Below are 27,489 nucleotides of genomic sequence, written 5' to 3'. Positions count from 1 at the left end.
CTTACCTGATGAACCAAATCCACTGAGGGCTGAGCCTATAGCAGCACCCAAAGAGCTACTGCTTCCAAAGCCAAGAGATGTACTTCCAGGCTGGCCAGGTCCGTGAGAAAATAAAGAACTGCTCTGGGAGCTATTAGTCAGAGAAGTGCTCCCATAAAATGAATTAGACTGCAGATTAGTGCTTGGCTGCTGCTGCTGCTGCTGCTGCTGCGGTGGTGGCTGAGTGCCAATTGGCCGGAACAGACCATTTGTGCTGCCTGTGAGACTATTTGCAGTTCCTCCAGCTGCTGCTGCCGCTGCTATAAAATAAATTTCAGACACTTCTTAAAACTACCCAGAAAACCATTTTCTATTTTTAAAATATCTCAAACACCACCAGAAAATTATTACCCCAGAAAATGTCAGTTACACTTACCAGCTTGTGCTGCTGCTGAACTAATTAAAACAGGTGTTGGAGCCATTAATCGAACTGGAGCTCCAAGGCCAGTTCTTGCCCCAGGGCCAACCACTAAGGCACCGGTCTGATCATAATAGGCAGTTGGAGCTAGTACTTGATAGCCTAGATAATAGCAAAATAAATGTTTACCAATGAAAACATTAATATAGAAAGCATGTTATTTACTTTCTCCCACAGTTGTTTTTATCAACCAGCAAACATAGCTATTTTTATTGTGAATATAAAACCATTAGTTACTATATAAAAAACAAACACATCTGAGAAAGTATTACTAAGTAAAAGAAAATCTAACAAAGCCTAAATAAATGTTTTCCCTAAATTTTGACAGCAATGCCTCTTGCTTATGGACCACGGAATGATGAGACATAGTCTTTGCTTTTGAAACTGTAAGTAATCAAGGGCTGATGCTTGAAAATTATTACCACCAATTAGTTCTCCTGAGAGGAGAATGGATAAAGACTAAGGGAAGTGAGGGAAAACAGTAGGCAATTTTAGTAAATTTCTAAACCAAGTGCCTCATTGATAGCATTCCCTTAGATTTTCATTTGCAAGCAATCCTTTAAAGATAAAATCATGATATAAACAGGTAACTTAAAATCATAAAGTTTAACAGTCAATTTGTAAAGGTTCTCAAAAGCTAGAGTCTGAATAAAAATAACTTAGGCATTCGTTGTATTACAGCCTTGACCACAAGGGAGGTGACAATTTGCACTGTTCAGAATTATAGGAAGAGTAGTTTCTCTCTTCACAGACTTTCTCAGTTCTTCATCTGAACCACAGAACAGAAAAGTGACTTTTTTGCCAATTTTCTCAAAGATGATCCAAAATAACAAATACCACTCAAGATGCATGGGCAGAAGTTATCTATCTCTCTATATATCTACCTCTCCCTATATATAGATATACATACATACATACAGTGGATACTTTAAGGCAACAGGTTTATTCTCTCCCAGGACTCAGGTTGAGAAAGGCTGTCTTATATAGTAACAAAGACTCAGGCTCAAAAGTGTGAGGACCACGTGCAAAAATGTACTAGCAACCTCGGATATTTTAAAATTTAACCACCACCTTCTAAACTAGGATCAAAACTTTCACATGTAAAGGCTGTTTTAATAAAATGCAGTAACTCTGATTCACAATTGCAGCTTTATTACAATGGATATGAATTAGGAGGACCAGCCAAATGAAGGGCTGCACAGGGCAAAATATAGGAGGGAATGACCTCTCCTCTCAGGAGAACTAATTGGTAATAATTTTCAAAGACCTCTCCTCATACAATGAACATAATAATTTGAGAAGGTTATCAGATATCCAACTGTAACTGTCATATAGAATATGCAAGTCTGGAGTTTAATAGAGAAGTTCAGGTTGGATTTATAAATAAGGGAGTGGTCAATATAAGCATGTTATTAGCTGCTAAAAATAATCCAACCACCAAGAAAATAAAAGGGTAGGGTACTTCACATTAAGAGGCTGGAGAGAGGAGGAACCAAGGAAAAGACTGAGAGGAAACAGCCAGGAAGAAATAAACCAAATCGGAACACAGGGGTCTCCTGGAGGCCAAAGAAAAAAGAATTTGAATGAAGACTGAGCGATTAACAATGAGAAATGCTGCTAAAAGGCATTAAGAGTTGAGAACCAGACTAATGAATTTAACAATATGGAAGTCATTCTGGTAAGGATGATAGTCACTGTGGTGAGTTTAGTAAAGAATGGAAGAACTGTAACAAGTACAGAAATGCTTTTGAATTTTGCTATAAAAAGGACCAGAGGGGAGCTACAGAAAAGGGGCTGAGAATAAATTTTTTCTTTACCAGAAAATGTTCTTGTTTAGCAGAACATTATACTTCTTAAGTGTTTAAAACATTTATTATTGTGAAATAAAACATAAAAAGTGCAAAAATCAAAAGTACATTATAATGATTACAACACAAAAAAGTATAACCTCCATGCAAGTCAAGAATAGAAATAGAAAACTGCCTGGCACCCACCTCTTGTAAGTCCCTGCTCTACCACAATCTTCTCTTTCCTTTTGTTGTTTAATCGCTAGGTCATGTCCGACTCTTTGTGACCCCATGGACTTGTAGCCCGCCAGGCTCCTCTGTCCATGGGATTTCCCAGGCAAGAATACTGGAGTGGGTTGCTATTTCCTTCTCCATTTCTCCAGGGGATCTTCAGAGTTACACAACATCCTACTTTCCATAAATGGTCTCTCTCTAAACAATTATTTGGTTTGAATTATTTAAAAAATTTTACATACAATTCATCCATGTTGTTATAGTAGACTTTGTTTCCATTTTCACTATTGTGTAGCACCTCACTAAACAAATACCATGATAAATTTATCCATTCTACATTTACACTGTTCCCAGTTTGGGACCACTGCCAACAGTACTGCCATAAACATTTTCTTATGTGTATACTGGTGTATTCTGTGTACATATTTCTCTAACCTAAGATGTATAGCAGCTGACACCCTGAGTTAAAGGGTATGTGTATTTTCAAACTTTGGTAATAATGCCAAACTGCCTTCAAAGTGGTTGTGTAAATTTACACACTTAACCACCTTGGTATTAAGAGTTCCCATTGCTCCATGACTTTAAAAATACTTGATGAACTATCAGACTTTTAAAAACTGGCCAATCTGAAAGACAGGCAGAAGCATTCGGTTGCGGTTTTGACTTTCTTTCCTCAGAAGGAAGCTGGGTGTCCTTTCATATGCTAATTGTGCCTCTGCATTTCCTCTTGGGAAAACAACTCCTCAAAGTTTCTCTCACCCATTTTCCTACTGGCTGTATTTTGTTATTGATTTATTTTTAATTTATTTATTCTGTAAAATAATTTTATTTTTGGCTGTGCTGGGTCTTTGCTGCTGCAAGAGCTTTTCTCTAGTGGTGTGAGGCTTTTTCTTTGCAGTGGCTTCTGTTGAGGAGCATGAGCTCTATGGCATGAGGTCTTCAGGAGCTGCAGCTCAAGGGCTCAATGGCTGTGCCTCCCAGTTTCTACAACACAGGCTCAGCATCTGTGGTGCACGGAGTTGAGGCGCTCCGAGGCATATGGGATCTTCCCGGATGAGGGATTGAACTAGTGTCTCTTACACTGGCAGGCAGATTCTTTACCACTGAGACACCAGAGAAGCTCTCTTATTGATTTATAATTCCTTATGTATGCTGTAATTCAAGTGTTCCACAGTTTCCTTTTCCATTCCTAGCCTGACCTGTCATTCTCTTTCTGGTGACTTTTGAAGTAATGGGTTCAAATTTATTATTTCTTTTATTTTCATAACAAAATTTCCCTATATTATCTTCTAATAACCTTTAAAATTCCACCTTCCCACACAGGTCTAAAATCTAAAACGTAAATGATTAATGAACACAGGGTATGTCACAGATCCCAATTTGAACAATTTGTTGCTTAAAGAATCAATTTTCTTTCTTTCACCTTATTTATAAAACAAGTTCTTCCCCCTTATTGTTTTTTGCTGTTTTTTTTTTTTTTTTTTTTGCTACTAATTAGGTAGGTGTCGATTCCTTTTGGGATCTCATTTTTGGGGTCTCTATGTCTCTCCGTGGAGTAATTCCACTGCAGCTTTAGAGTAAAATTTTACCCTAGAGTATAAGTCAGAATAGACCAAGTCCTTTTACTCATTTTTGTCCTTTAGTAAGAGTATTGTGGCAAATCTTGACTCGGCATTTTCCTTAAATTTTAGTATCAGCTGTCAAAAAAGGCCACAGTAAAAACCCATTGGGCTCTGATTGGAAATGCATTGAAACTATAGGTTAATATGGGAAGAAGTGACATGTTTAAAGCATTGAGTTGCCCAATGGTATTTAGGTCTCCTTGAACAAAGCTAGTGGAGGTGATGCAATTCCAATTGAGCTATTTCAAATTCTAAAAAGATGATGCTGTGAAAGTGCTGCACTCAACATGCCAGCAAATTTGGAAATCTCAGAAGTGGCCACAGGACGGGAAAATGTCAGTTTTTATTCCAGTCCCAAAGAAGGGCAATGCCGAAGAATGTTTAAGTTCAGTAGTTCAGTTCAGTCCAGTCACTCAGTAGTGTCCGACTCTTTGCGACCTCATGAATCGCAGCACACCAGGCCTCTCTGTCCATCACCAACTCCCGGAGTTCACTGAGACTCACGTCCATCGAGTCAGTGATGCCTTCCAGCCATCTCATCCTCTGTCGTCCCCTTCTCCTCCTGCCCCTAATCCCTCCCAGGATCAGAGTCTTTTCCAGTGAGTCAACGCTTCGCATGAGGAATCCCAGGGCTGATCTCCTTTAGAATGGACTGGTTGGATCTCCTTGCAGTCCAAGGGACTCTCAAGAGTCTTTTCCAACACCACAGTTCAAAAGCATCAATTCTTCGGTGCTCATCTTCCTTCACAGTCCAACTCTCACATCCATACATGACCACTGGAAAAACCATAGCCTTGACTAGATGGACCTTTGTTGGCAAAGTAATGTTTCTGCTTTTCAATATGCTATCTAGGTTGGTCATAACTTTCCTTCCAAGGAGTAAGCGTCTTTTAATTTCAGGGCTGCAATCACCATCTGCAGTGATTTTGGAGCCCAGAAAAATAAAGTCTCACACTGTTTCCACTGTTTCCCCATCTATTTCCCATGAAGTGATGGGACCAGATGCCATGATCTTCGTTTTCTGAATGTTGAGCTTTAAGCCAACTTTTTCACTCTCCTCTTTCACTTTTATCAAGAGGCTTTTTAGTTCCTCTTCACTTTCTGCACAAGGAGGGTGTCATCTGCATATCTGAGGTTACTGCTATTTCTCCTGGCAATCTTGATTCCAGCTTGTGCTTCTTCCAGCCCAGCGTTTCTCATGATGCATGTAAGTTAAATAAGCAGGGTGACAATATACAGCCTTGACGAACTCCTTTACCTATTTGGAACCAGTCTGTTGTTCCATGTCCAGTTCTAACTGTTGCTTCGTGACCTGCATACAAATTTCTCAAGAGGCAGATCAGGTGGTCTGGTATTCCCATCTCTTTCAGAATTTTCCACAGTTTATTGTGATCCACACAGTCAAAGGCTTTGGCATAGTCAATAAAGCAGAAATAGATGTTTTTCTGGAACTCTCTTGCTTTTTCCATGATCCAGCAGATATTGACAATTTGATCTCTGGTTCCTCTGCCTTTTCTAAAACCAGCTTGAACATATGGAAGTTCACAGTTCACGTATTGCTGAAGCCTGGCGTGGAGAATTTTGAGCATTACTTCACTAGTGTGTGAGATGAGTGCAATTGTGCGGTAGTTTGAGCATTCTTTGGCATTGCCTTCCTTTAGGATTGGAATGAAAACTGACCTTTTCCAGTCCTGTGGTCACTGCTGAGTTTTCCAAATTTGCTGACACACTGAGTGCAGCACTTTCACAGCATCATCTTTCAGGATTTGAAATAGCTCAACTGGAATGCCATCACCTCCACTAGCTTTGTTCGTAGGGATGCTTTCTAAGGCCCACTTGACTTCACATTCCAGGATCTCTGGCTCTAGGTGAGTGATCACACCATCATGATTATCTGGGTCATGAAGATCTTTTTTGTACAGTTCTTCTGTGTATTCTTGCCACCTCTCCTTAATATCTTCTGCTATGTTAGGTCCATACCATTTCTGTCCTTTATCCAGCCCATCTTTGCATGAAATGTTCTCTTGGTATCTCTGATTTTCTCGAAGAGATCTCTAGTCTTTTCAGAAGAAAGACTGTTGTTTTCCTCTCTTTCTTTGCATTGATTGCTGAGGAAGGCTTTCTTATCTCTTCTTGCTATTGTTTGGAACTGCATTCAGATGTTTATATCTTTCCTTTTCTCCTTTGCTTTTCACTTCTCTTCTTTTCACAGCTATTTGTAAGGCCTCCCCAGATAGCCATTTTGCTTTTTTGCATTTCTTTTCCATGCGGATGGTCTTGATCCCTGTCTCCTGTACAATGTCATGAACCTCTGTCTATAGTTCATCAGGCACTCTATCAGATCTAGCCCTTTAAATCTATTTCTCACTTCCACTGTATAATCATAAGGGATTTGATTTAGGTCATACCTGAATGGTCTAGTGGTTTTCCCTACTTTCTTCAATTTAAGTCTGAATTTGGCAATAAGGAGTTCATGATCTGAGCTACAGTCAGCTCCTGGTCTTGTTTTTGCTGACTGTATAGAGCTTCTCCATCTTTGGCTGCAAAGAACATAATCAGTCTGATTTTGGTGTTGACCATCTGGTGATGTCCATGTGTAGTCTTCTCTTGTGTTGTTGGAAGAGGGTGTTTGCTATGACCAGTGCGTTCTCTTGGCAAAACTCTATTAGCCTTTGCCCTGCTTCATTCCATATTCCAAGGCCAAATTTGCCTGTTACCCCAGGTGTTTCTTGACTTCTTACTTTTGCATTCCAGTGCCCTGTAATGAAAAGGACATCTTTTTTGGGTGTTAGTTCTAAAAGGTCTTGTAGGTCTTCATAGAACCGTTCAACTTCAGCTTCTTCAGCGTTCCGGGTTGGGGCACAGACTTGGAATACTGTGATACTGAATGGTTTGCCTTGGAAACAAACGAACAGAGATCATTCTGTCATTTTTGAGATTGCATCCAAGTACTGCATTTCGGACTCTTTTGTTGACCATGATGGCTATTCCATTTCTTCTAAGGGATTCCTGCCAGCAGTAGTAGATATAATGGTCATCTGAATTAAATTCACTCATTCCAGTCCATTTTAGTTTGCTGATTCCTAGAATGTCGACATTCACTCTTGCCATCTCCTGTTTGACCACTTCCAATTTGCTTTGATTCATGGACCTGACATTCCAGGTTCCTATGCAATATTGCTCTTTACAGCATCGGACCTTGCTTCTATCATCAGTCACATCCAGAACTGGGCATTGTTTTTGCTTTGGCTCCATCCCTTCATTCTTTCTGGAGTTATCTCTCCACTGATCTCCTGTAGCATATTGGGCACCTGCTGACCTGGGGAGTTCCTCTTTCAGTACCCTATCATTTTGCATGTTCAAACTACTGCACAATTGTGCTCACTGCACACACTAGCAAAGTAATGCTCAACATTCTCCAAGCCATGCTTCAACAGTATGTGAACCATGAACTTCCAGACTTTCAAGCTGGATTTAGAAAAGGCAGAAGAACCAGAGATCAAATTGCCAACATCTGTTAGATCGTCTATAAAGCAAGAGAGTTCCAGAAAAACATCTACTTCTGCTTTACTGACTACGCCAAAGCCTTTGACTGTGTGGATCACAATTAACTGTGGAAAATTCTGAAAGAGAAATTTCTCCTGAGAAATCTGTATGGAGGTCAAGAAACACCAGTTAGAACTGGACATGGAACAACAGACTGGTTCCAAACTGAGAAAAGAGTATGTTAAGGCTATATACTGTCACCCTGCTTATTTAACTTATAAACAGAGTACATCATGTGAAATGCTGGCCTGGATGAAGCACAAACTGGAATCAAGACTGCTGGGAGAAATATCAATAACCTCAGATACACAGATGACACCACCCTTATGGCAGAAAGTAAAGAGGAACTAAAGAGCCTCTTGATGAAAGTGAAAGAGGAGAATGAAAAAGTTGGCTTAAAACTCAACATTCAGAAAACTAAGACCATGGCATCTGGTCCCATTATTTCAGGGCAAAAAGATGGGGAAATAATGGAAATGGTGACAGATTTTATTGTTTTGGACTCCAAAATCACTGCAGATGGTGACGGCAGCCATGCAATTAAAAGACGCTTGCTCCTTGTAAGGCAAGTTATGACCAACCTAGATAGCATATTAAAAGGCAGAGATATTACTTAGCCAACAAAGGTCCATATAGTCAGAGCTATGGTTTTTCCAGTAGTCATGTATAGATATGAGAGTTGGACTATAAAGAAAGCTGAGTGCCAAAGAATTGATGCTTTTGAACTGTGGTATTGGAGAAGACTCCTGAGAGTCCCTTGGACAGCAAGGAGAGATCCAACCAGTCCACCCTAAAGGAAATGAGTACTGAATGTTCATTGGAAGGACTGATGCTGAAGCTGAAACTCCAATACTTTGGCTACCTGATGCAAAGAACTGACGGCAGAGGATGAGATATATGGCTGGATGGCATCACCAAGTCAATGGAAGCTCCAGGAGTTGGTGATGGACAGGGAACCCCAGCGTCCTGCACTCCATGGGGTCGCAAAGAGTTGGACACAACTGGGTGAGTGAACTCAACTGAACTTAATGTCTAAACAAAGCTGTTTTCCCAAGGAAACTGTACATTTTTTAAGACTTATTCCTAGGTACTTACTACTGTCAAATTTTACATTTCAAAACATTATAGTGTTGGGAGTTCCCTGGCTGTCCACTGTTTAGGACTTGTGTTTTTATTGCTGTGGGCTTGGTTCAATCCCTGGTGGGGAACTAACCTGACCAAAAAAAAAAAAAAAATGTTATGGCTGACAGTAAAGATTTTATGCTTAATTTCTACATCTGACAACCTTAGCAAAAACACATTAATTCTAATATTGTATCTGCAGATTCAGTTACTATAATCATATATTCTGCAAATGACAATTATTTTTCTCTTTACAAAGCCTTTTCATTTTATTCAAATTTCTCTCATGTTATATAGCACTGGCTAGGATCATTAATACAACATTTAAGAGAAGTATCATTAGCAGAATTCCTTGTCTTTTTCCCAATCCTAGATGGAAAACTTTCAAATACTGAGTATAAATAGGAAGTCTGTCATCCTTTGAAGGTGGGGTGGGTTGTTTAATTCTCTTTGACTTCCCAGCATATTAAATCTTCTGATTCATATCTGTAAGTCAATATATAAATTTATTATAATGTTCCTGCATCTTTTGAGAAATTCTTATGATTTGTCTCTCTTATTTTAATCTTTCAATGTGGAAAATTATACTGTATGAGTTACTAATGCTCATCTTGCATTCTTGGGATAAAATCCAACTTGTTCATGATGTATCATCCTGCTTTATATTGCCAGATCTGGTTTGCTAGTATTTCAGGATTTATAAATCCATGTTCATAAGTCTGATTGGCCTATAATTTTCCTTTTCTGCACGCTTGACAGGTTTTTTTAACATCAAGATTAAGCTAGCACCATAAAATGGCATGGGGAGACCAGTCTTTTTCTATTCTGTACAGTTTTAAAAATTTAAAAACTACTTCTTCCTTGAATGCCTAGTATCATTCACCAAAAAAGTTGTGTTAGACTGGAATTTTCTTGCAAGACTTCTTTTTTATTTTTTTATTTTTTTTGATTAATCAATTGACTTAACAGTAATGAACTTCAGACTTTCTATATATCATTGAATCTTTCTGATAATATTTTTCTCATTATTTGTCCATTTTGTTTACAATTTCCTAACATGAGATTGATTCCTAATATCCTGTTATGATTATTCAATTTTTCTGATATTGGTTATTTATGTCTTGTCTCTTTATCTTTTTTTTTATGAACCTCTAAGAGGTTAATAATTTTATTAGTCTTTTTAAAGAAGCAACTTTTGAGATAACTTGACCCTTTAAATTGTATGTTTGTCATCTATTTCATCTACATCAGTTTCGATCTTTATTATTTCCTTCTATAATTCTTAGAATTTATTCTCTTCATTTTATGGTTCCCAGATAGAAATTTATTTTCTAATGTATGTATTCAAGCCTATATACTCCAGCCATTTTCAGAAACATGGATGGACCTAGAGATTATCATCCTAAGTGAAGTAAGCCAGATAAAGAAAGACAAGGAATCTTAAAAAAAAGATACAAGTGAATTTATGTACAAAACAAAAACAGATCCACAGACATAGAGAACAAACTTACAGTTACAAAAGGGAAAGGAGGGAACAGAGAAGTTTCGGATTAACATATACACCACGTACAAAAAATATAACTAACAAGGACCGACTGTGTTGCACAGAAACTGTACTCAGTATTTTGTAATAGCCTTTAAGAATCTGAAAAGGAATATACACATATAACTGAGCTCTACATCTGAAACTAACAACATTGTAAATCATCTGTACTTCAATTAAAAAGAAAAGGCCAATATACTCCTCTTCTATGTTTTGCTTTTAGGTGTAGTAAACAAGTTTAAATATGCAGCATTTTCATAATCAATGAGTTCAAAAGTTTCTAATTTCTATTATATTATCTTTGTTACTTAAAGAGCTTGATAAAACACAAGAGATTAAAAAAGACACACTCCCCACACTCAAGAATTACACAATTCATAGAGAAGGTAACGTACTATATTCTTAATCCTAAAATGCCACTTATTTGCAGACCTGACATTGATCAAATAACTTCCCTTAGGGAGAAATACATAACTCTTTCACTTTAATTTTAAGACACTTTCCACCTCCAAACATGCTAAAATAATTAACAAATCACAAATAGCTAAATGAAACACAAGGCAGACAGAAGTACTAAAGAAAGGAGCAAGTTATGTGCCACAAGAATGACAAAAGCAAAAATGATTATTATTTTGTTCCTTTTTTTGCCATGCCGCATGGCAGGCAGGATTTTAGTTCCCCAACCAGGGGTCGAACCCATGCCCCCTGCATTGGAAACACTGAGTTTTAAATCACTGGACCACTAGGGAAGTCCCAAAAGGAATAATTATTCATGAACAAGCACTGGGAAAGATTCATAAAGGCTTCATGAAAAGGATCATATTAAAAGACGAAAAGGAAAGTTAATCACAAGTATAAAGCAAGGCTCTAAAAAGGAAAATGCAAAACTATATATCACAATTTTGCTAAAAATTTATAAAAAGGTATTCTAAAGGAAAAATGTTGGCTAGGGCTAAAAGCATAAAAGGATGTTTGTGGAACAGTCTGTGGTCTAGTGTGTTAAAGTACAGAACCGGGAAACTGTTGATAAGTTTAAAAAGTAGTTTGGAGCTAGATTAATGGAAATGGGGCTTCTGTGGTGGCTCAGATGGTAAAGCATCTGCCTGCAACGCGGGAGATGCAGGTTCCATCCCTGGGTTGGGAAGATCCCCTGGAGAAGGAAATGGCAACCCATTCCAGTATTCTTGCTTGGAAAATTCCATGGACGGAGGAGCCTGGTAGGCTACAGTCCATGGGGTCGCAAAGAGTCAGACACGACTGAGCAACTTCACTAGCAACCAGAATAGTATAAACTAACCTGGAATTTTGAAAGGTAACCAAAAGAATAAAAAGAAATAAACTGAAGAGACTAAAGGCTTACAGAGTTAGTGGGAGGACATGGGAGAGGCTGAACAAGTATAGCAGAGATGAAAAGAAGGGAACATGAGATAGAATAACCAAGAATTGGCAAGTCACTGAAAGTGGGCATAGAAAAAATTAAGACTTAAAGATGACTCTGAGGATGAAGTAAAAAATTTCTAGCTCAAGTAGAGAAGGAAGTTAATAGTGAAATAGGGTAAATAGTAAGATAAGCAAGTCTGGGAGAAGTGAGCTCATTTGGGGACATTTTCAGTTTAAGGAATAGCAGGAACATACACATGGTAATATTTTGTACAAAGGTAGTAATGTGTTACATGTTCAGAAAAGAATCCAAGATGCAGATGTAAACTCACTTGGTGTACTGGCACAGGAATAATAGGTGAAAAGTGAAACCAGTTAAGATTCTCCTACAGAAGGTATATAAAGCATCTCTATTTTTCCAATACAGAAACTGAGGCTCAAAGAGGAAAGCAAATTGGTCAAGGTCACACAATCAAGTGGTAGAGTAATAAGGCAGATCTGACTCCAAAAGCATCTAGTCACTAAACTAGACTGTCATTTACGTTTCACTGATATACCGAGGAAAGGGAGACCGACAAAAAGCAATGAGAAAGATGGGAAAGCCAGGAGAGTAAAATATCACACAAATGTAGGGGAGAGGAGTTTCAGAAAGTTAGACATACAACAAAGAATTAAGAATGAAGAAAAATAAGGATGGAGAGGAAGTCATACTCTGGCACTGAGTTATATAAGAACTACTGAAAAAGAATCATGGAGGCAGGGCTTAAAAAAGCAGTGTGAGATAGAATATAAATTCTCAAAGGGATCAATTGAGTAAGAGGGGAGCACAAGAGAGAAAGTTTTTTAGGATGAAGAGGCAGACTAGTATCATAGTGGTTATAGAAAAGGAGGTGGCAGAGGGAAAAAGACTGAAAATATAAGACTAAGAAACAATGGATGGCATATATAGTCATGCAGAAGGACTGAAAGTCTATAATCAACATAGTACAAGGAATAGGGATTTAATGGATGAGAAGTGAAACACAGAATGTGGAAAAGCTAAGAACTCTGTAAGATTTGAAGAAACAAAAACCAATTTTCCTAAGCAAGATCCTTTATTAGCACATAAAATTTTATAACTATGTAACTATCTGAATAAAGGAGAATTATTTCATCATAGTCCTGGTGAAGCACAGGATGAAGCACAGAAGACAGAGAAAAGTTTCATAGTGAGAGAATGATATAAACAATCAACATGTCACTTGGGAACAACAATATTAATTCTAGTAAAGCCCTTTTTATGAAAGTGATTTTTACATTTGTAGTCATAAAGGAACTAAATGTTGTGGCTCAGAAGATTAGGTAAAATGACCTGATTTCTTCCTAAAAGTTTTACCTGCTTTTAAACTTCTCATCACTCCAAAGATAATCAATTCTTTATAGACAAATATATGGTAAAATGTGGTTTTCTGTTAGGATTACCAACATAGAGTTCACTGGTGAACAAAACAAAACAAAAAAGCAAAAAAGAGCTTTCTTATAGAACGGAAGTGAACATAAAAATAAATTTTGAGAAGATCAAAGTTGATAAAATTAATAGCAAAATACCTTGATGTTTTTAAGTCAACAAGAACATGAGCTGAACATGAGGAACAGGAGCAAAGGCATTTATAGGAAGTAAATAATAGGACCAGCATCAAAAGTCTAAAAAAAATAAGCAACAGTAAAAGGGAGTAGCAAATATACACAGGCCAGAAGCATTCTCTAAATCACAGTCCTATTTAGAATCTAGTAAGGAAGGACTATGGTACTCTGTGACTCTTCAAGAGGGACCCAGAATAGTCGTAGCAGGGGCTTTCATAAACTCCCAGTTCAGTTCTTTTTAGCTTTGTTCCATCCCTCCATGTGCCTATCATTTCAGCTTCACAGTCCATTTCACAAAGGGCTGCTTTTGCCAGGTCTCTAATCTACAGCAGCTCTGGGACAGAAGCGTCCATGAAGCAAGGATATAGCTGGGGTAAAAAAGGAAAATAATGAGAATAGCCCTCTTCTACTATCATTTGTATTTCATAGACAGTATTAACATCCTTTTTCATTAAGTAGGCTAACCAAGACAAAAAATTCTGACTTTAGAATTTCAGAGAGAACAGAATGTAATTGATACAGAATTCCTCAAAACAATATAAAGAAATACTTAGTAGCATCTTAAAAAACCCTCAATCATGTAAGTCGGGACCTTCTCCAATGCATTAAACACATCTCCTACATGATCTGAAGAAAAAATTTATCTACAGCACAATTAAATGAAACTGGAACATGTATTTCATTAATAAGTACAGTTGACTCTTGAACAGCACAGGTATTAGGGGCACTGACTCTCTGTGCAACTAAAAATCTGCATGTAACGTTACAGTCAACCCTACACACCCACTATTCTGCACCTGCAGGACTGAATCAACCACAGACTAGTGCTGTAGTACATCTTTACTGAAAAAGATTCAAGTACAAGTGAACCCACACAGTTTAAACCAGTGATTGTTCATGGGTCAGCTGCACTCTACATAGTTAAAGGAGTACTCTTATACTAAAAGTGAAAAAACAGCATGCTTAAAAGTGGGTCTTTAGGAGTACAGAGATATGAAGGAATAGAATAGGAGGTGATGTATTATCTACAGACATTCAAATGTAACCTTTAAATTTCACTTTAAAAACATAACAAGTGCCACATTATTAGCTTAAGAAAAATACCTTCCATCTTTCACTACTATTAAAGTAGTAATTTTCACACAAATTAACTTCACAAAAAATGTATTTTGCTGGTCTTTTCTAAAAGTTGTACTGCAGCAACGGGCAGAAAATTTACTAAATACTGATGCCATTAGGTTTTAAATACCAATAGATTAAAATACTATAAATGTACTAAATAAGGCTGAACTAAGTCCTAAGTGGAAAATGTTAGCTGTACATTTCTCAACATTAACTAATTAAATGACTAACCTTGTAAGGCAGGAATGGCAAATAGGTTTTGTCTTACATGCTAACAAATGGTTTTATTTCTTAAAGCACTGCATTAAGAATTCTGGGCTATGCTCCATTAGAAAGACGCTATGATTCACACTATAAACAGACTAAGAAAGTTTTTGAGAATTCTAATGCACATTTGTCATCCCTGTCATTAAGTTTCACAAAAGATACTGCTTTCACCTATTGGCACCTGAGTTCTAAATAATTTATTGCAGTGTAGGATTTTAAGGCGTGTTGATTTTTCTCACTCCTCGGTATGACAATCTACTTTAGACCTTTTAAATCTATCCAAATTTCCACAATTAACCAACTATATACCTGGCATGCCGGTAGCAAGACCCTGACCAAAAGCCAAAGTTGGATTTGCTGCTGCAAGTGATTCAGCTTGCTGCCCTTGCTGGCCCTGATTGGGAGTAAGAGGGCGCTGACCTGCCCCAGCACGGAGAACCTACAAAGGACAAATGATTTCCTTAGAAACGATATTAGAAAATAACAAATTAATTTATCTTGGACAACTTTATATTGCAGATAGCCTTTGGGTATTCTTTGAACATATTTACATTCAAAGAAATGTCAGTTTACCATTAAAAAGTACAAATTTATGTAATTCAAGAACATAATCTATTAAGCAACATGGAGATTTTAGAAGGTCTTCACAAAAAATTATTTCTAGTATTTGTGCTTTTTAACTTACCAAAGTAGCATTAAAATGAGAGAGATATTTGGGGGGAAGGGCAAAATTTCAGATGAAGAAAAAAGTTTAAATTTTGTAATTTTCTAAGACTGAAAACTATAAATTAAATATAATGACTCAATTAGTCTCTTACAAGACTGTGATGCAGAGTGAAAACTTCAAATTTAACCAGGTTTTTAGGATTTAGAAGCTTTAATAAAGTGAGCAAAATGCTGCTTTTAACTGTAAAATCTTAGCGTGACAAAAGGAACAAAGATTTCATCAAAAAATGTGAAAACTTAAGAATGGTCAAACTTTACTACTTCATAATACACAGCTCTTCTTGCAGTGATAATACACAACCATGATACACATTAATTTCACAAAGGGAAAGACTTCAACAGTTCAGGACAAGGGGGATTCATCTCAAGTCCAACCACGGAAGCAAGCATCATGCCACAAGTACGGGTCATGTTTAGGCAATGTGATTTTTTTTATGTAGCAGAAGAAGACAGATTTTAAGAGTATTAAATGGTGCTATGGCATAATCTACAAGGACTGAGTCAAAGGACAGCTTTAACAGAACATCAACATAGTTTAAAAAGAAAATTCAACTGCCAAGTAACAAACACTGTACTTGTCATTAAGTTGCTTCTTTGGTATAAATATGATAAATGTGACAACCAGAATTCTGGCATTTTTATCAGAATTTTTTTTTGACATTTACTTACAAAAATAGCTTCAGGAAAGCAGAAACTGGGAAAAAAATCTTCAAGATAAACATTTTCTGTTTTAAGAAATTAAATCTAACCTTTACTGAAAATATTTCATCTTTCTTTGCTTAAAAACAAAGTACCCAGTAACCTCCTTTTTCTGGTCAGAAATATATTAAGTTAATATTTAAAACAGTAATTTAAATACCCAGAAGAAAATGAACTGACAATCACTTTAATAGAAATACTGTGAGTACACTTTAAGAAGTGAAGAAAAAATTAAAAACTGTTAAGACATTTCAAGACAGTTTCAAAAATGAAAATGTAGAAGTGGAATACAACTAAATATTCAAATTCATATAATTACAACTAGCGGGAAAAAAAAACCGTAATACTTGTGTATCAACTATATGATAGGTACTGTGCTAAACACACTGGGAAAATTAAACAGAGAAAAAACACAGAGCTTGAATGCAAGGGGCTCATACAACTTCAAAGACTCTTTAGGTATTATTTAATGAAGGCAAGCCTATACCTGTTGCTGTCCAGGCTGAGCTTGTGATGCTGCTTGTTGATTTGCGGTGTTGTTTGCCGCAGCTGCAGCTTGCTGCTGAAATAAATTGGCTGGATACACCCCCCACGGAACACCATAATACTGAGGTGGAACCACTGCCGGACCTAAACCCCACATCCCACCCCCCCAAAAAAATAAAAAAAAAAAGTCACTACATTTTATAGAATAAGGTTGGTCAGTTACTATTAGATCATAAAAAAGGAACAGTGTATAAGACTTAGAGTAGATGTTCTTACAATCCTATATCCACATGGAATTGCTTTCCCCTTTCCCAATTCTACTAGAGACAAAGTCTACCAAGGCATGAATTATTAAAAAAAGAAAGTATTCAGAGGTGGCAGCAGTGGTATTAATGAAAAGATATGAAGCTAAACTCAAGAGGGACAAATGAACTGACAGGGTACTTAATCACCTTTTCAACATCTATTGAATACTAGTTTATGTACTTGACACTGGCAAATAGGAACATTAGACAACATAAAGACTTCCTATATTCAATTCATCACTCTTTTTAAAAAGGAATTTTTTTAACTGAAAACATTTTTGGCTTTTAATTTGTAAACTGTAACATAAAACTAGGGAACATTTTGGTACTAAGCTTGCTAGAAGTATATTTTATTTGTAAACAGAATTTTAAAATATTTTTCATATCTGAAAACAAAATTAGTTACAATTCTCACAAAGCAATTGAAAATCACATAAAAATAAATGAAACGTCAGTGCTTATGTGATTAGGAAACTGGAACCAGTGAGTTAAGACAAGAATGAACTATATTATATAATCATAAAGGGACACAGGCATAAGAAGGCAACTCAGGAAAAACAGAGGAAATTCTTGCTCTATCTACTTTATCCAAGATAAAATTTAATTTCTGGTCAGTATGTAGTATCACACAAAATAAGACCTACCATTAAATTAATAATTAACATGTCATGTTTCCTGGCTGATAAAACAAATATGTCCTAAATTCCATTGATATGATTTTAGTGTATCTGGTGGTGGTGATGGTGTAGTCACTAACTGGTGTCCGACTCTTGAGACCCCATGGACTGTAGCCTGCCAGGCTTCTCTGTCCATAGGATCTTCCCAACCCAGGAACTGAATCTGGGTCTTCTGCATTGGAGGCAGATTCTTGACCAACTAAGCTACGAGGGAAGCATTACATATTAGTGTATCTAACATGTATTTTAGAAAGTCAAACTCTTGGTTTCACTTTGTTTTAGAAGAAAATGAAGTCCAATGTAATTGAACCACTAACATGAAAAGCTTCAAAAAAAAAAAAATAATAATTCTAAAGACAGTTTAAGCAAAATCTATAATAAAGACTCTTAAAACCTAAGAAAAGGATTTATGAAGAAAGGATACACTGTCACAACAGAACAAAAGAATCAGACATCCAGCTAGAATTTCTCTGTCCAGAAGTAGCCAGAAGTTACCTGTGGCTAAACAGTTGAAAGTTGAATAGCCTGAACTGAGATGTGTTCTAAGTATGTAATACATACTTACTATGGGGATTTTGAAGACTTAGCACTAAAAAAAAAGTACCTATCAATAAAAACTATCAATAATCAATAGTTAAATCAAACAGATCACTGAAATTAAGTTCATGTTTTTTACTTTTATAATATGGTTACTAGGGGGGGAAAAAAAAGCTTAAGTTACAATCTGGCTCCCGTTCTATTTCTACTGGACAGTACTGATCTCAGAAATTCTAAGTAAGTCCAGAATGCCAAGAATCCTTATCTTGAAACTAATGATCATTTAAAGTTGCTTCTTTCAGGTTCCATAGATTCACAGATTAATGATTCTCTGTATTTAAGATATACCAGCACTTTACATATTAACATCCAGTTAAATGGTACTAGGAAAGCTCACATCCTTATGGAATCACAGGCAGATCTACACCAGAAGTACTCATTGTGACAGGTTAGTGTCAGTTGGCTAACTAAGGGATCCAGCAAGAATTTGAAATTAACATTTTTTTCCCACGTCTTAAAATTCTTGTGTATTAAAAAAAAAAAAAAGGTCCACAGATACCTAAGAAACCCACAAATGCCTAAGAAAAAAATACCTGTTCTGCAGGCATGATAATAAATAACTACCAGAAGCGGATTTAACATTAATTGATCAGTGGTAATTCAGTGAGTTTATCACTGACAGCTTCAAGTTACGAAAAGTTAGTCAATCAGCAGCCTCAAACAAGGAAACAGAAACACACTTCCACAGTTGATATATCTCCCTGCTCCTGTCTTGGTAACCAACATAAATCATGCTTAAGACTAATTCATTCCTGTCTCTATAACTGACTCAATGTAAAACAACTTCTCCCTCTAAACCCTAGACAACAAATCACTTTATTCAATAATATTGTGCCAAACCAGTACACAAGTCTTCCTTACTTAAATGGGAAATACAATTTGGTTTAAAAAAAAAAAAAATTTTTTTTTTTTAGCTTTAGTGCAATACAATTGACACATGACACTGTATACTTTTGCTTTTTAGTCCAGATTTTGAGTGGTAGTTATCAGGCTTTGACATTTACTAATATATTCTTTCCAACTCAATCCCACCTTTTCATCCCTCAGCTTGCCTGTTTATTCTGATACTGCTAATTAAACTTTACTTTTTAGATACTCATTCACTCAAGACTGAACCTCTTTACCTTGTCCTATTCCTGACATGGGTGTTTACTATTCCTGATCTGGGGGCAGCTGCGATAGAGGCTCCTGTGAGTGTCCATCTTATTTTCTGAGAAGTAACTTTATTTGCATTGTCTCTGTGGGTAAATGGGATCAATTACAAGAATAAAGATTTGCTAATGCAAGATTTTTCAAACTATAAAACTAAAATGTAAACCAACTATGCACAGGAGGAAAAGAGTTATTAGACTTAGGTTTTCTCCTGTAGCATTATAGTTGAAAAATAAACTAACTCTGGAAACTTCATTTCACTCTGGATATATGTTTCAGTTTTCCCTAGGAACTTCAAATTGCCCCAAAAGACAAAAGTAAAGCTTACCCCAAAATTAAAACTAAATCCAGAACAAGAAAACAAGTATGAACAGTAAGTTACCTGCTAATGTAGCTGCTGCAGCCAATCCTGCTGCAGTATACGGATCAGTCCCTGGAGGAGCAGCACTAATAATATATGGATTTGGCACAAATGCAGCTGGAGCAAGGCCTGCTGAAAATACACCAGCTATATTTGAAAGAGAGAGAAATAATAAAAACGTAAGCATGACTTTCTTCATTAGGAAAAAATTTCTATTCTGAAATTGGAGTTGGGGAGGAGAGAGTATATGATAATTCTAACGCTTATTACCTAAGTGACCTTGAGCATGTAACGCAACCTGTTGCTGGGGTTCTTCATGTATGAAACAGGTATATAACCAGTAATTTCTGTTCAAATTAAATATAAATGATTGTATACTACTAGCACATAACAGGAACACAATAAATGTTTACAGCTAGAACTACTATTGTTCAATAGTGGTTTTTCATTTAATCTTTATTAAGTCAACTATGAGCTAGGGGTTCAAAACTGAGGAGGACAGATATGATCTGCCCTCACAAATCACAATCTAGTCAGAAAAACAAGTAGAATACAGTGTAAGTGCGATGAGCACAGAGAAACAGGATATCAAAGAAGCTTTTGGTAGGATGGTATGGAGTTGTGGTAAGATAAAACTGGAGCCATAATCAAAATGGAGACTCATGAAGAGCTTCCTGGGTCAAGTTAAGCAGTTGGGACTTTACTCTGAAAGTAAAAGGAAAACAGTGAGTTTTAAGCAGGAGAATAAACCCACTTCTGAGTCTAATATATGCCAAAATAGACTTGGTAAAGGAGGCTAAGGAAGATTTATGCTAGAATTTCCTCTTCTGGAAAGTAAATGTGAAAAGTACAAGGTAGGAAATAGCTAAAGAGAATATGTTTAAAGTTAAAGGAGCTCAAAAATGTTGAAGTTGAAAAAGATGGTGGGGGATGGATATAGACATAAAAAGCAAGTGGACATAAAATAACTTTTATGCTTACTATATTATAGAGATTTTCATGTTTCTGGACTGTGATGCACAATGTAAATATTATTTCTCATGGACCTAGCATCCACACACGCAAATGCCACAAACAAAAATCTCAAAAAAATGTTTACCCTTATGGAATTTTAAGAAATAATGGCCACAACCTACAATAGTGATTTCATGCCCAGGCCATTTGAATAAAACAGAGGGTTCAATTAAATCCTTGCACTATTTAAAAGATCATTTGTTCAAAGCTGCATTCTTAGCTATGCCCTAGATCAAAGGCTTTCGAGATTTCCCTCTAGTGTCTCTACTGTGATTCAGCTCAGTTCAGTTTAGTCGCTCAGTTATGTCCGACTCTTTGTAACCCCATGAACCACAGCACACCAGGCCTCCTTGTCCACCACCAACTCCCAGAGTCCACCCAAACCCACGTCCAGAGTCGGTGATGCCATCCAACCATCTCATCCTCTGTCATCCCCTTGTCCTGCCCTCATTCTTTCCCAGCATCAGGGTCTTTTCAAATGAGTCAGCTCTTTGCAACAGGTGGCCAAAGTATTGGAGTTTCAGCTTCAACATCAGTCCTTCCAATGAACACCCAGGACTGATCTCCTTTAGGATGGACTGGTTGGATCTCCTTGCAGTCCAAGGGACTCTCAGGAGTCTTCTCCAACACCACAGTTCAAAAGCATCAATTCTTCAGCGTTCAGCCTTCTTCACAGTCCAACTCTCACATCCATACATGACCACAGGAAAAACCATAGCCTTAGACTAGACGAACCTTTGTTGGCAAAGTAATGTCTCTGCTTTTGAATATGCTATCTATATTGGTCATAACTTTCCCTCCAAGGAGTACGCGTCTTTTAATTTCATGGCTCCAGTCACCGTCTGCAGTGATTTTGGAGCCCAAAAAAATAAAGTCTCACACTGTTTCCACTGTTTCCCCATCGATTTCCCATGAAGTGATGGGACCAGATGCCATGATCTTCGTTTTCTGAATGTTGAGCTTTAAGCCAACTTTTTCACTCTCCACTTTCACTTTCATCAAGAGGCTTTTATGGTACTTTAATATGCTTTTCTCACTTGCCAGTTAAACACAGATCCCTTTCGATGTCAAGGGATACCTATTTATTATTTTTTTGGTGGTGTGTGTAGCGGGGTGCTGCATGCCACCTGGCTTGCAGGATCGTTTCCCACAACCAGGGATTGAACTCTGGCCCTTGGCAGTGAAAGCGTGCCTCCTAACCACTAGACTGCAGGGCAATTTTCTAGTAATATTTATAGCTACAGAGTTCTGGATCCCACTACATAAAAGGAACATGATTTAACTAGTCTACTACAGATATACAGATGATTCACTTTTTGCTATTAATAATGCTATTATTAAGTATACTACATTACCATATCCTTATGAAAATTCACTTAAATGGACAAACATATATATTTAATCTCCATCCGCCTCTCCAGATTACCCTCCAGGAACGTTTTACCAATTTACACTACTGCCATGAATATACAAGAATACCACCTACACTCAGATGAAATAAGGTATTCTCGAATTTTTTAAAAGTTGACAATGTCAGAAGTAAAGTATTAAAACCAGTTGGTTTTAATCTATGGTTCTTTGGCTATCAAAGAGACAAACTATATCAAATCTTGTATACTTTTATTTTTTCATTAAAATTCTTATCCATCGGAATATGACCCAATTATCTCCAAGTCATTCTCCAAAAATACTTTTATAAAATTAATTTGCAATGTTAAGATTAAAAGTCACACTATCCCTACACCCCAAACACACACACACCCTCACTTCAGAGTATTCTTATCTACTGATCTAGTTATATATCTCTCAGCCAGTGCAACAATGTTTTAACCTTGAAGATAATAATTACTTTGAAATAGGGTTAAGTCCATCTCTCATTTAGGTGTTCTATTAACTTTCTGGTTTTACTTTTTTGAGATAAATATCAAAAGCAAAGTTTTAAGTTTCAAAAAAAGAAAAAAGGTCCTGTTGGGATTCCAATCAATATATTAAATTCACAATTTAAGGAGAATTGACATCTTTAAAGGAAAGATATAAACATTTGAATGCAGAGTTCCAAAGAATAGCAAGAAGAGATAAGAAAGCCTTCCTCAGCGATCAATGCAAAGAAATAGAGGAAAACAACAGAATGGGAAACACTAGGGATCTCTTCAAGAAAATCAGAGATACCAAAGGAAGATTTCATGCAGAGATGAGCTCGATAAAGGACAGAAATGGTATGGACCTAACAGAAGCAGAAGATATTAAGAGATGGCAAGAATACACAGAAGAACTGTACAAAAAAGATCTTCATGACTCAGATAATCACGATGGTGTGATCACTCACCTAGAGCCAGACATCCTGGAATGGGAAGTCAAGTGGGCCCTAGAAAGCATCACTACGAATAAAGCTAGTGGAGGTGATGGAATTCCTTCCAGTTGAGCTATTTCAAATCCTAAAAGATGATGCTGTGAAAGCGCTGCACTCAATATGCCAGCAAATTTGGAAAACTCAGCAGTGGCCACAGGACTGGAAAAGGTCAGTTTTCATTCCAATCCCAAAGAAAGGCAATGCCAAAGAATGCTTAAACTACCGCACAATTGCACTCATCTCACACACTAGTGAAGTAATGCTCAAAATTCTCCAAGCCAGGCTTCAGCAATATGTGAACCGTGAACTTCCTGATGTTCAAGCTGGTTTTAGAAAAGGCAGAGGAACCAGAGATCAAATTGCCAACATCCGCTGGATCATGGCAAAAGCAAGAGAGTTCCAGAAAAACATCTATTTCTGCTTTATTGACTATGCCAAAGCCTTTGACTGTGTGGATCACAATAAACTGTGGAAAATTCTGAAAGAGATAGGAATACCAGATCACCTGATCTGTCTCTTGAGAAACCTGTATGCAGGTCAGGAAGCAACAGTTAGAACTGGACATGGAACAACAGACTGGTTCCAAATAGGAAAAGGAGTTCGTCAAGGCTGTATATTGTCACCCTGCTTATTTAACTTATATGCAGAGTACATCATGAGAAACGTTGGACTGGAAGAAACACAAACTGGAATCAAGATTGCCAGGAAAAATATCAATAACCTCAGATATGCAGATGACACCACCCTTATGGCAGAAAGTGAAGAGGAACTCAAAAGCCTCTTGATGAAAGTGAAAGTGGAGAGTGAAAAAGTTGGCTTAAAGCTCAACATTCAGAAAACGAAGATCATGGCATCCGGTCCCACCACTTCATGGGAAATAGATGGGGAAACAGTGGAAACAGTGTGAGACTTTATTTTTCTGGGCTCCAAAATCACTACAGATGGTGACTGCAGCCATGAAATTAAAAGACACTTACTCCTTGGAAGGAAAGTTATGACCAACATAGATAGCATATTCAAAAGCAGAGACATTACTTTGCCAACAAAGGTTCGTCTAGTCTAAGGCTATGGTTTCTCCTGTGGTCATGTATGGATGTGAGAGTTGGACTGTGAAGGCGGCTGAGCACCGAAGAATTGATGGTTTTGAACTGTGTTGTTGGAGAAGACTCTTGAGAGTCCCTTGGACTGCAAGGAGATCCAACCAGTCCATTCTGAAGGAGATCAGCCCTGGGATTTCTTTGGAAGGAATGATGCTAAAGCTGAAACTCCAGTACTTTGGCCATCTCACGCAAAGAGCTGACTCACTGGAAAAGACTCTGATGCTGGGAGGGATTGGGGGCAGGAGGAGAAGGGGCCAACAGAGGATGAGATGGCTGGATGGCATCAATGACTCGATGGACGTGAGTCTGGGTGAACTCCGGGAGTTGGTGATGGACAGGGAAGCCTGGCGTGCTGCAATTCACGGGGTCGCAAAGAGTCGGACACGACTGAGCGACTGATCTGATCTGATCTGACATCTTTAAGGTGTTGAGTTTCCCCCAAAGGGCATGCGTCCCCATTTATTCAAGCCTTCAGAAAAAGCCTTGCACTAGTTTAGTTACTCCTTACTCCATCCCACATCCTGATTACTATGTGTAACTTTTCAGTGTTCTGAGAGATTTCCTAAGTTTTATCTTCTGGTGTATTTCCTCCTAGATGATAGCTAATTAATTATGCAGTCCACCCCATGTGTGTTTTGTTTTTAATATAAATTTATTTATTTTAATTGGAGGCCAATTACTTTACAATATTGTATTGGTTTTGCCATACATCAACCAAGGGTGTACACGTGTTGAATCCGCCACGGGTATACATGTGTTCCCCATCCTGAACCCCCCGTCCCACCTCCCTCCACATACCATCCATCTGGGTCATCCCTGTGCACCAGCCCCGAGCATCCTGTATCATTCATCAAACCTGGACTGGGGATCCATTTCACATATGATATTATACATGTTTCAATGCCATTCTCCCAAATCATCCCACCCTCTCCCTTTCCCACAGAGTCCAAAAGACTGTTCTATACATCTGTGTCTCTTCTGCTGTCTCGCAAACAGGGTTATCATTACCATATTTCTAAATTCCATATGTATGTGTTAGTATACTGTATTGGAATGCGACACGACTGAAGCGACTTAGCAGCAGCAGCATACTGTATTGGTGTTTTTCTTTCCGGCTTACTTCACTCTGTATAATAGGCTCCAGTTTCATCCACCTCATTAGAACTGATTCAAATGTATTCTTTTTAATGGCTGAGCAATAATCCATTGTGCATATGTACCACAGCTTTCTTATCCATTCATCTGCTGATGGACACCTAGGTTGCTTCCATGTCCCGGCTATTATAAACAGTGCTGCAATGAACACTGGGGTACATGTCTCTCTTTCAATTCTGGTTTCCTCGGTGTATATGCCGAGCAGTGGGATTGCTGGGTTATACGGTAGTTCTATTTCCAGTTTTTTAAGGAATCTCCACACCGTTCTCTATAGTAGCTGTACTAGTTTGCATTCCCACCAACAGTGTGAGAAGGTTCCCTTTTCTCCACACCCTCTCCAGCATTTATTGCTTGTCGACTTTTGGATAGCAGCCATTCTGACTGGTGTCAAATGGTACCTCATTGTGGTTTTGATTTGCATTTCTCTGATAATGAGTGATATTGAGCATCTTTTCATGTGTTTGTTAGCCATCTGTACATCTTCTTTGGAGAAATGTCTGTTTAGTTCTTTGGCCCATTTTTTGATTGGGTTGTCCATTTTTCTGGAATTGAGCTGCAGGGGTTGCCTGCATATTTTTGAGATTAATTATTTGTCAGTTGCTTCATTTGCTATTATTTTCTCCCATTCTGAAGGCTGTCTTTTCACCTTGCTTAGAGTTTCCTTTGTTGTGCAGAAGCTTTTAATTTTAATTAGGTCCCATTTGTTTATTTTTGCTATTATTTCCAATATTCTGGGAGGTGGGTCATAGAGGATCCAGCTGTGATTTATGTTGGAGAGTGTTTTGCCTATGTTCTCCTCTAGGAGTTTTATAGTTTCTGGTCTTATGTTTAGATCTTTGATCCATTTTATTTTTGTGTATGGTGTTAGAAAGTGTTCTAGTTTCATTCTTTTACAAGTGGTTGACCAGTTTTCCTAGCACCACTTGTTAAAGAGATTGTCTTTAATCCATTGTATATTCTTGCCTCCTTTGTCAAAGATAAGGCGTCCATAGGTGCGTGGATTTATCTCTGGTCTTTCTATTTTGTTCCACTGATCTATATTTCTGTCTTTGTGCCAGTACCATACTATCTTGATGACTGTGGCTTTGTAGTAGAGCCTGAAGTCAGGCAGGTTGATTCCTCCAGTTCCATTCTTTTTTCTTGACTGCTTTGGCTATTTGAGGTTTTTGGTATTTCCATACAAATTGTGAAATTATTTGTTCTAGTTCTGTGAAAAATACCATTGGTAGCTTGACAGGGATTGCACTGAATCTATAGATTGCTTTGGGTTGTATACTCATTTTCACTATATTGATTCTTTTGATCCATGAACATGGTATATTTCTCCATCTATTAGTGTCCTCTTTGATTTCTTTCACCAGTGTTTTATAGTTTTCTATATACAGGTCTTTTGTTTCTTTAGGTAGATATATTCCTAAGTATTTTATTCTTTTCGTTGCAGTGGTGAATGGAATTGTTTCCTTAATTTCTCTATTTTCTCATTATTAGTGTATAGGAATGCAAGGGATTTCTGTGTGTTGATTTTATATCCTGCAACGTTACTATACTATGTTCATTGATTAGCTCTAGTAATTTTCTGGTGGAGTTTTTAGGGTTTTCTATGTAGAGGATCATGTCATCTGCAAACAGTGAGAGTTTTACTTCTTTTCCAATTTGGATTCCTTTTATTTCTTTTTCTGCTGATTGCCGTGGCCAAAACTTCCAAAACTATGTTGAATAGTAGTGGTGAGAGTGGGCACCTCTGTCTTGTTCCTGACTTTAGGGGAAATGCTTTCAATTTTTCACCACTGAGGATAATGTTTGCTGTGGGTTTGTCATATATAGCTTTTATTATGTTGAGATATGTTCCTTCTATTTCTGCTTTCTGGGTTTGTTTGTTTGTTTTTTTAATCATAAATGGATGTTGAAATTTGCCTAAGGCTTTCTCTGCATCTATTGAGATAATCATATGGCTTTTATTTTTCAATTTGTTAATATGGTGTATTACATTGATTGATTTGTGGATATTGAGGAATCCTTGCACCCTGGGATAAAGCCCACTTGGTCATGGTGTATGATCTTTTTAATGTGTTGTTGGATTCTGATTGCTAGAATTTTGTTAAGGATTTTTGCATCTATGTTCATCAGTGATATTGGCCTGTAGTTTTCTTTTTTTGTGGCATCT

At 37.3% G+C, this 27,489-nt stretch overlaps 1 protein-coding gene across 11 annotated transcripts in view; it reads right to left on the bottom strand.

The window, feature by feature from the left end:
* Window positions 1-27,489, bottom strand: part of PUM2 (pumilio RNA binding family member 2) — a 116,517-nt gene that overhangs the window by 36,030 nt on the left and 52,998 nt on the right. For 10 of the 11 annotated variants that reach the window (XM_019970648.2, XM_070799096.1, XM_019970647.2 and 7 more), the window contains 5 exons: window positions 19,728-19,853; window positions 16,616-16,758; window positions 15,013-15,142; window positions 416-559; window positions 6-299 (listed from right to left, as the gene is read on the bottom strand). In XM_019970648.2, the coding sequence (XP_019826207.2) occupies window positions 6-299; window positions 416-559; window positions 15,013-15,142; window positions 16,616-16,758; window positions 19,728-19,853 (837 nt within the window). The remainder of the gene's footprint in view (window positions 1-5; window positions 300-415; window positions 560-15,012; window positions 15,143-16,615; window positions 16,759-19,727; window positions 19,854-27,489) is intronic. The other variant, XM_019970654.2, reaches the window with a different exon arrangement.

The sequence above is a fragment of the Bos indicus genome, chromosome 11, assembly GCF_029378745.1.
Source record: "Bos indicus isolate NIAB-ARS_2022 breed Sahiwal x Tharparkar chromosome 11, NIAB-ARS_B.indTharparkar_mat_pri_1.0, whole genome shotgun sequence".
NCBI classification, from domain to species: domain Eukaryota; kingdom Metazoa; phylum Chordata; class Mammalia; order Artiodactyla; family Bovidae; genus Bos; species Bos indicus.
The sequence above is the reverse complement of the archived record's forward strand: the minus strand, read 5'-3'. Positions and strand labels throughout refer to the sequence as shown.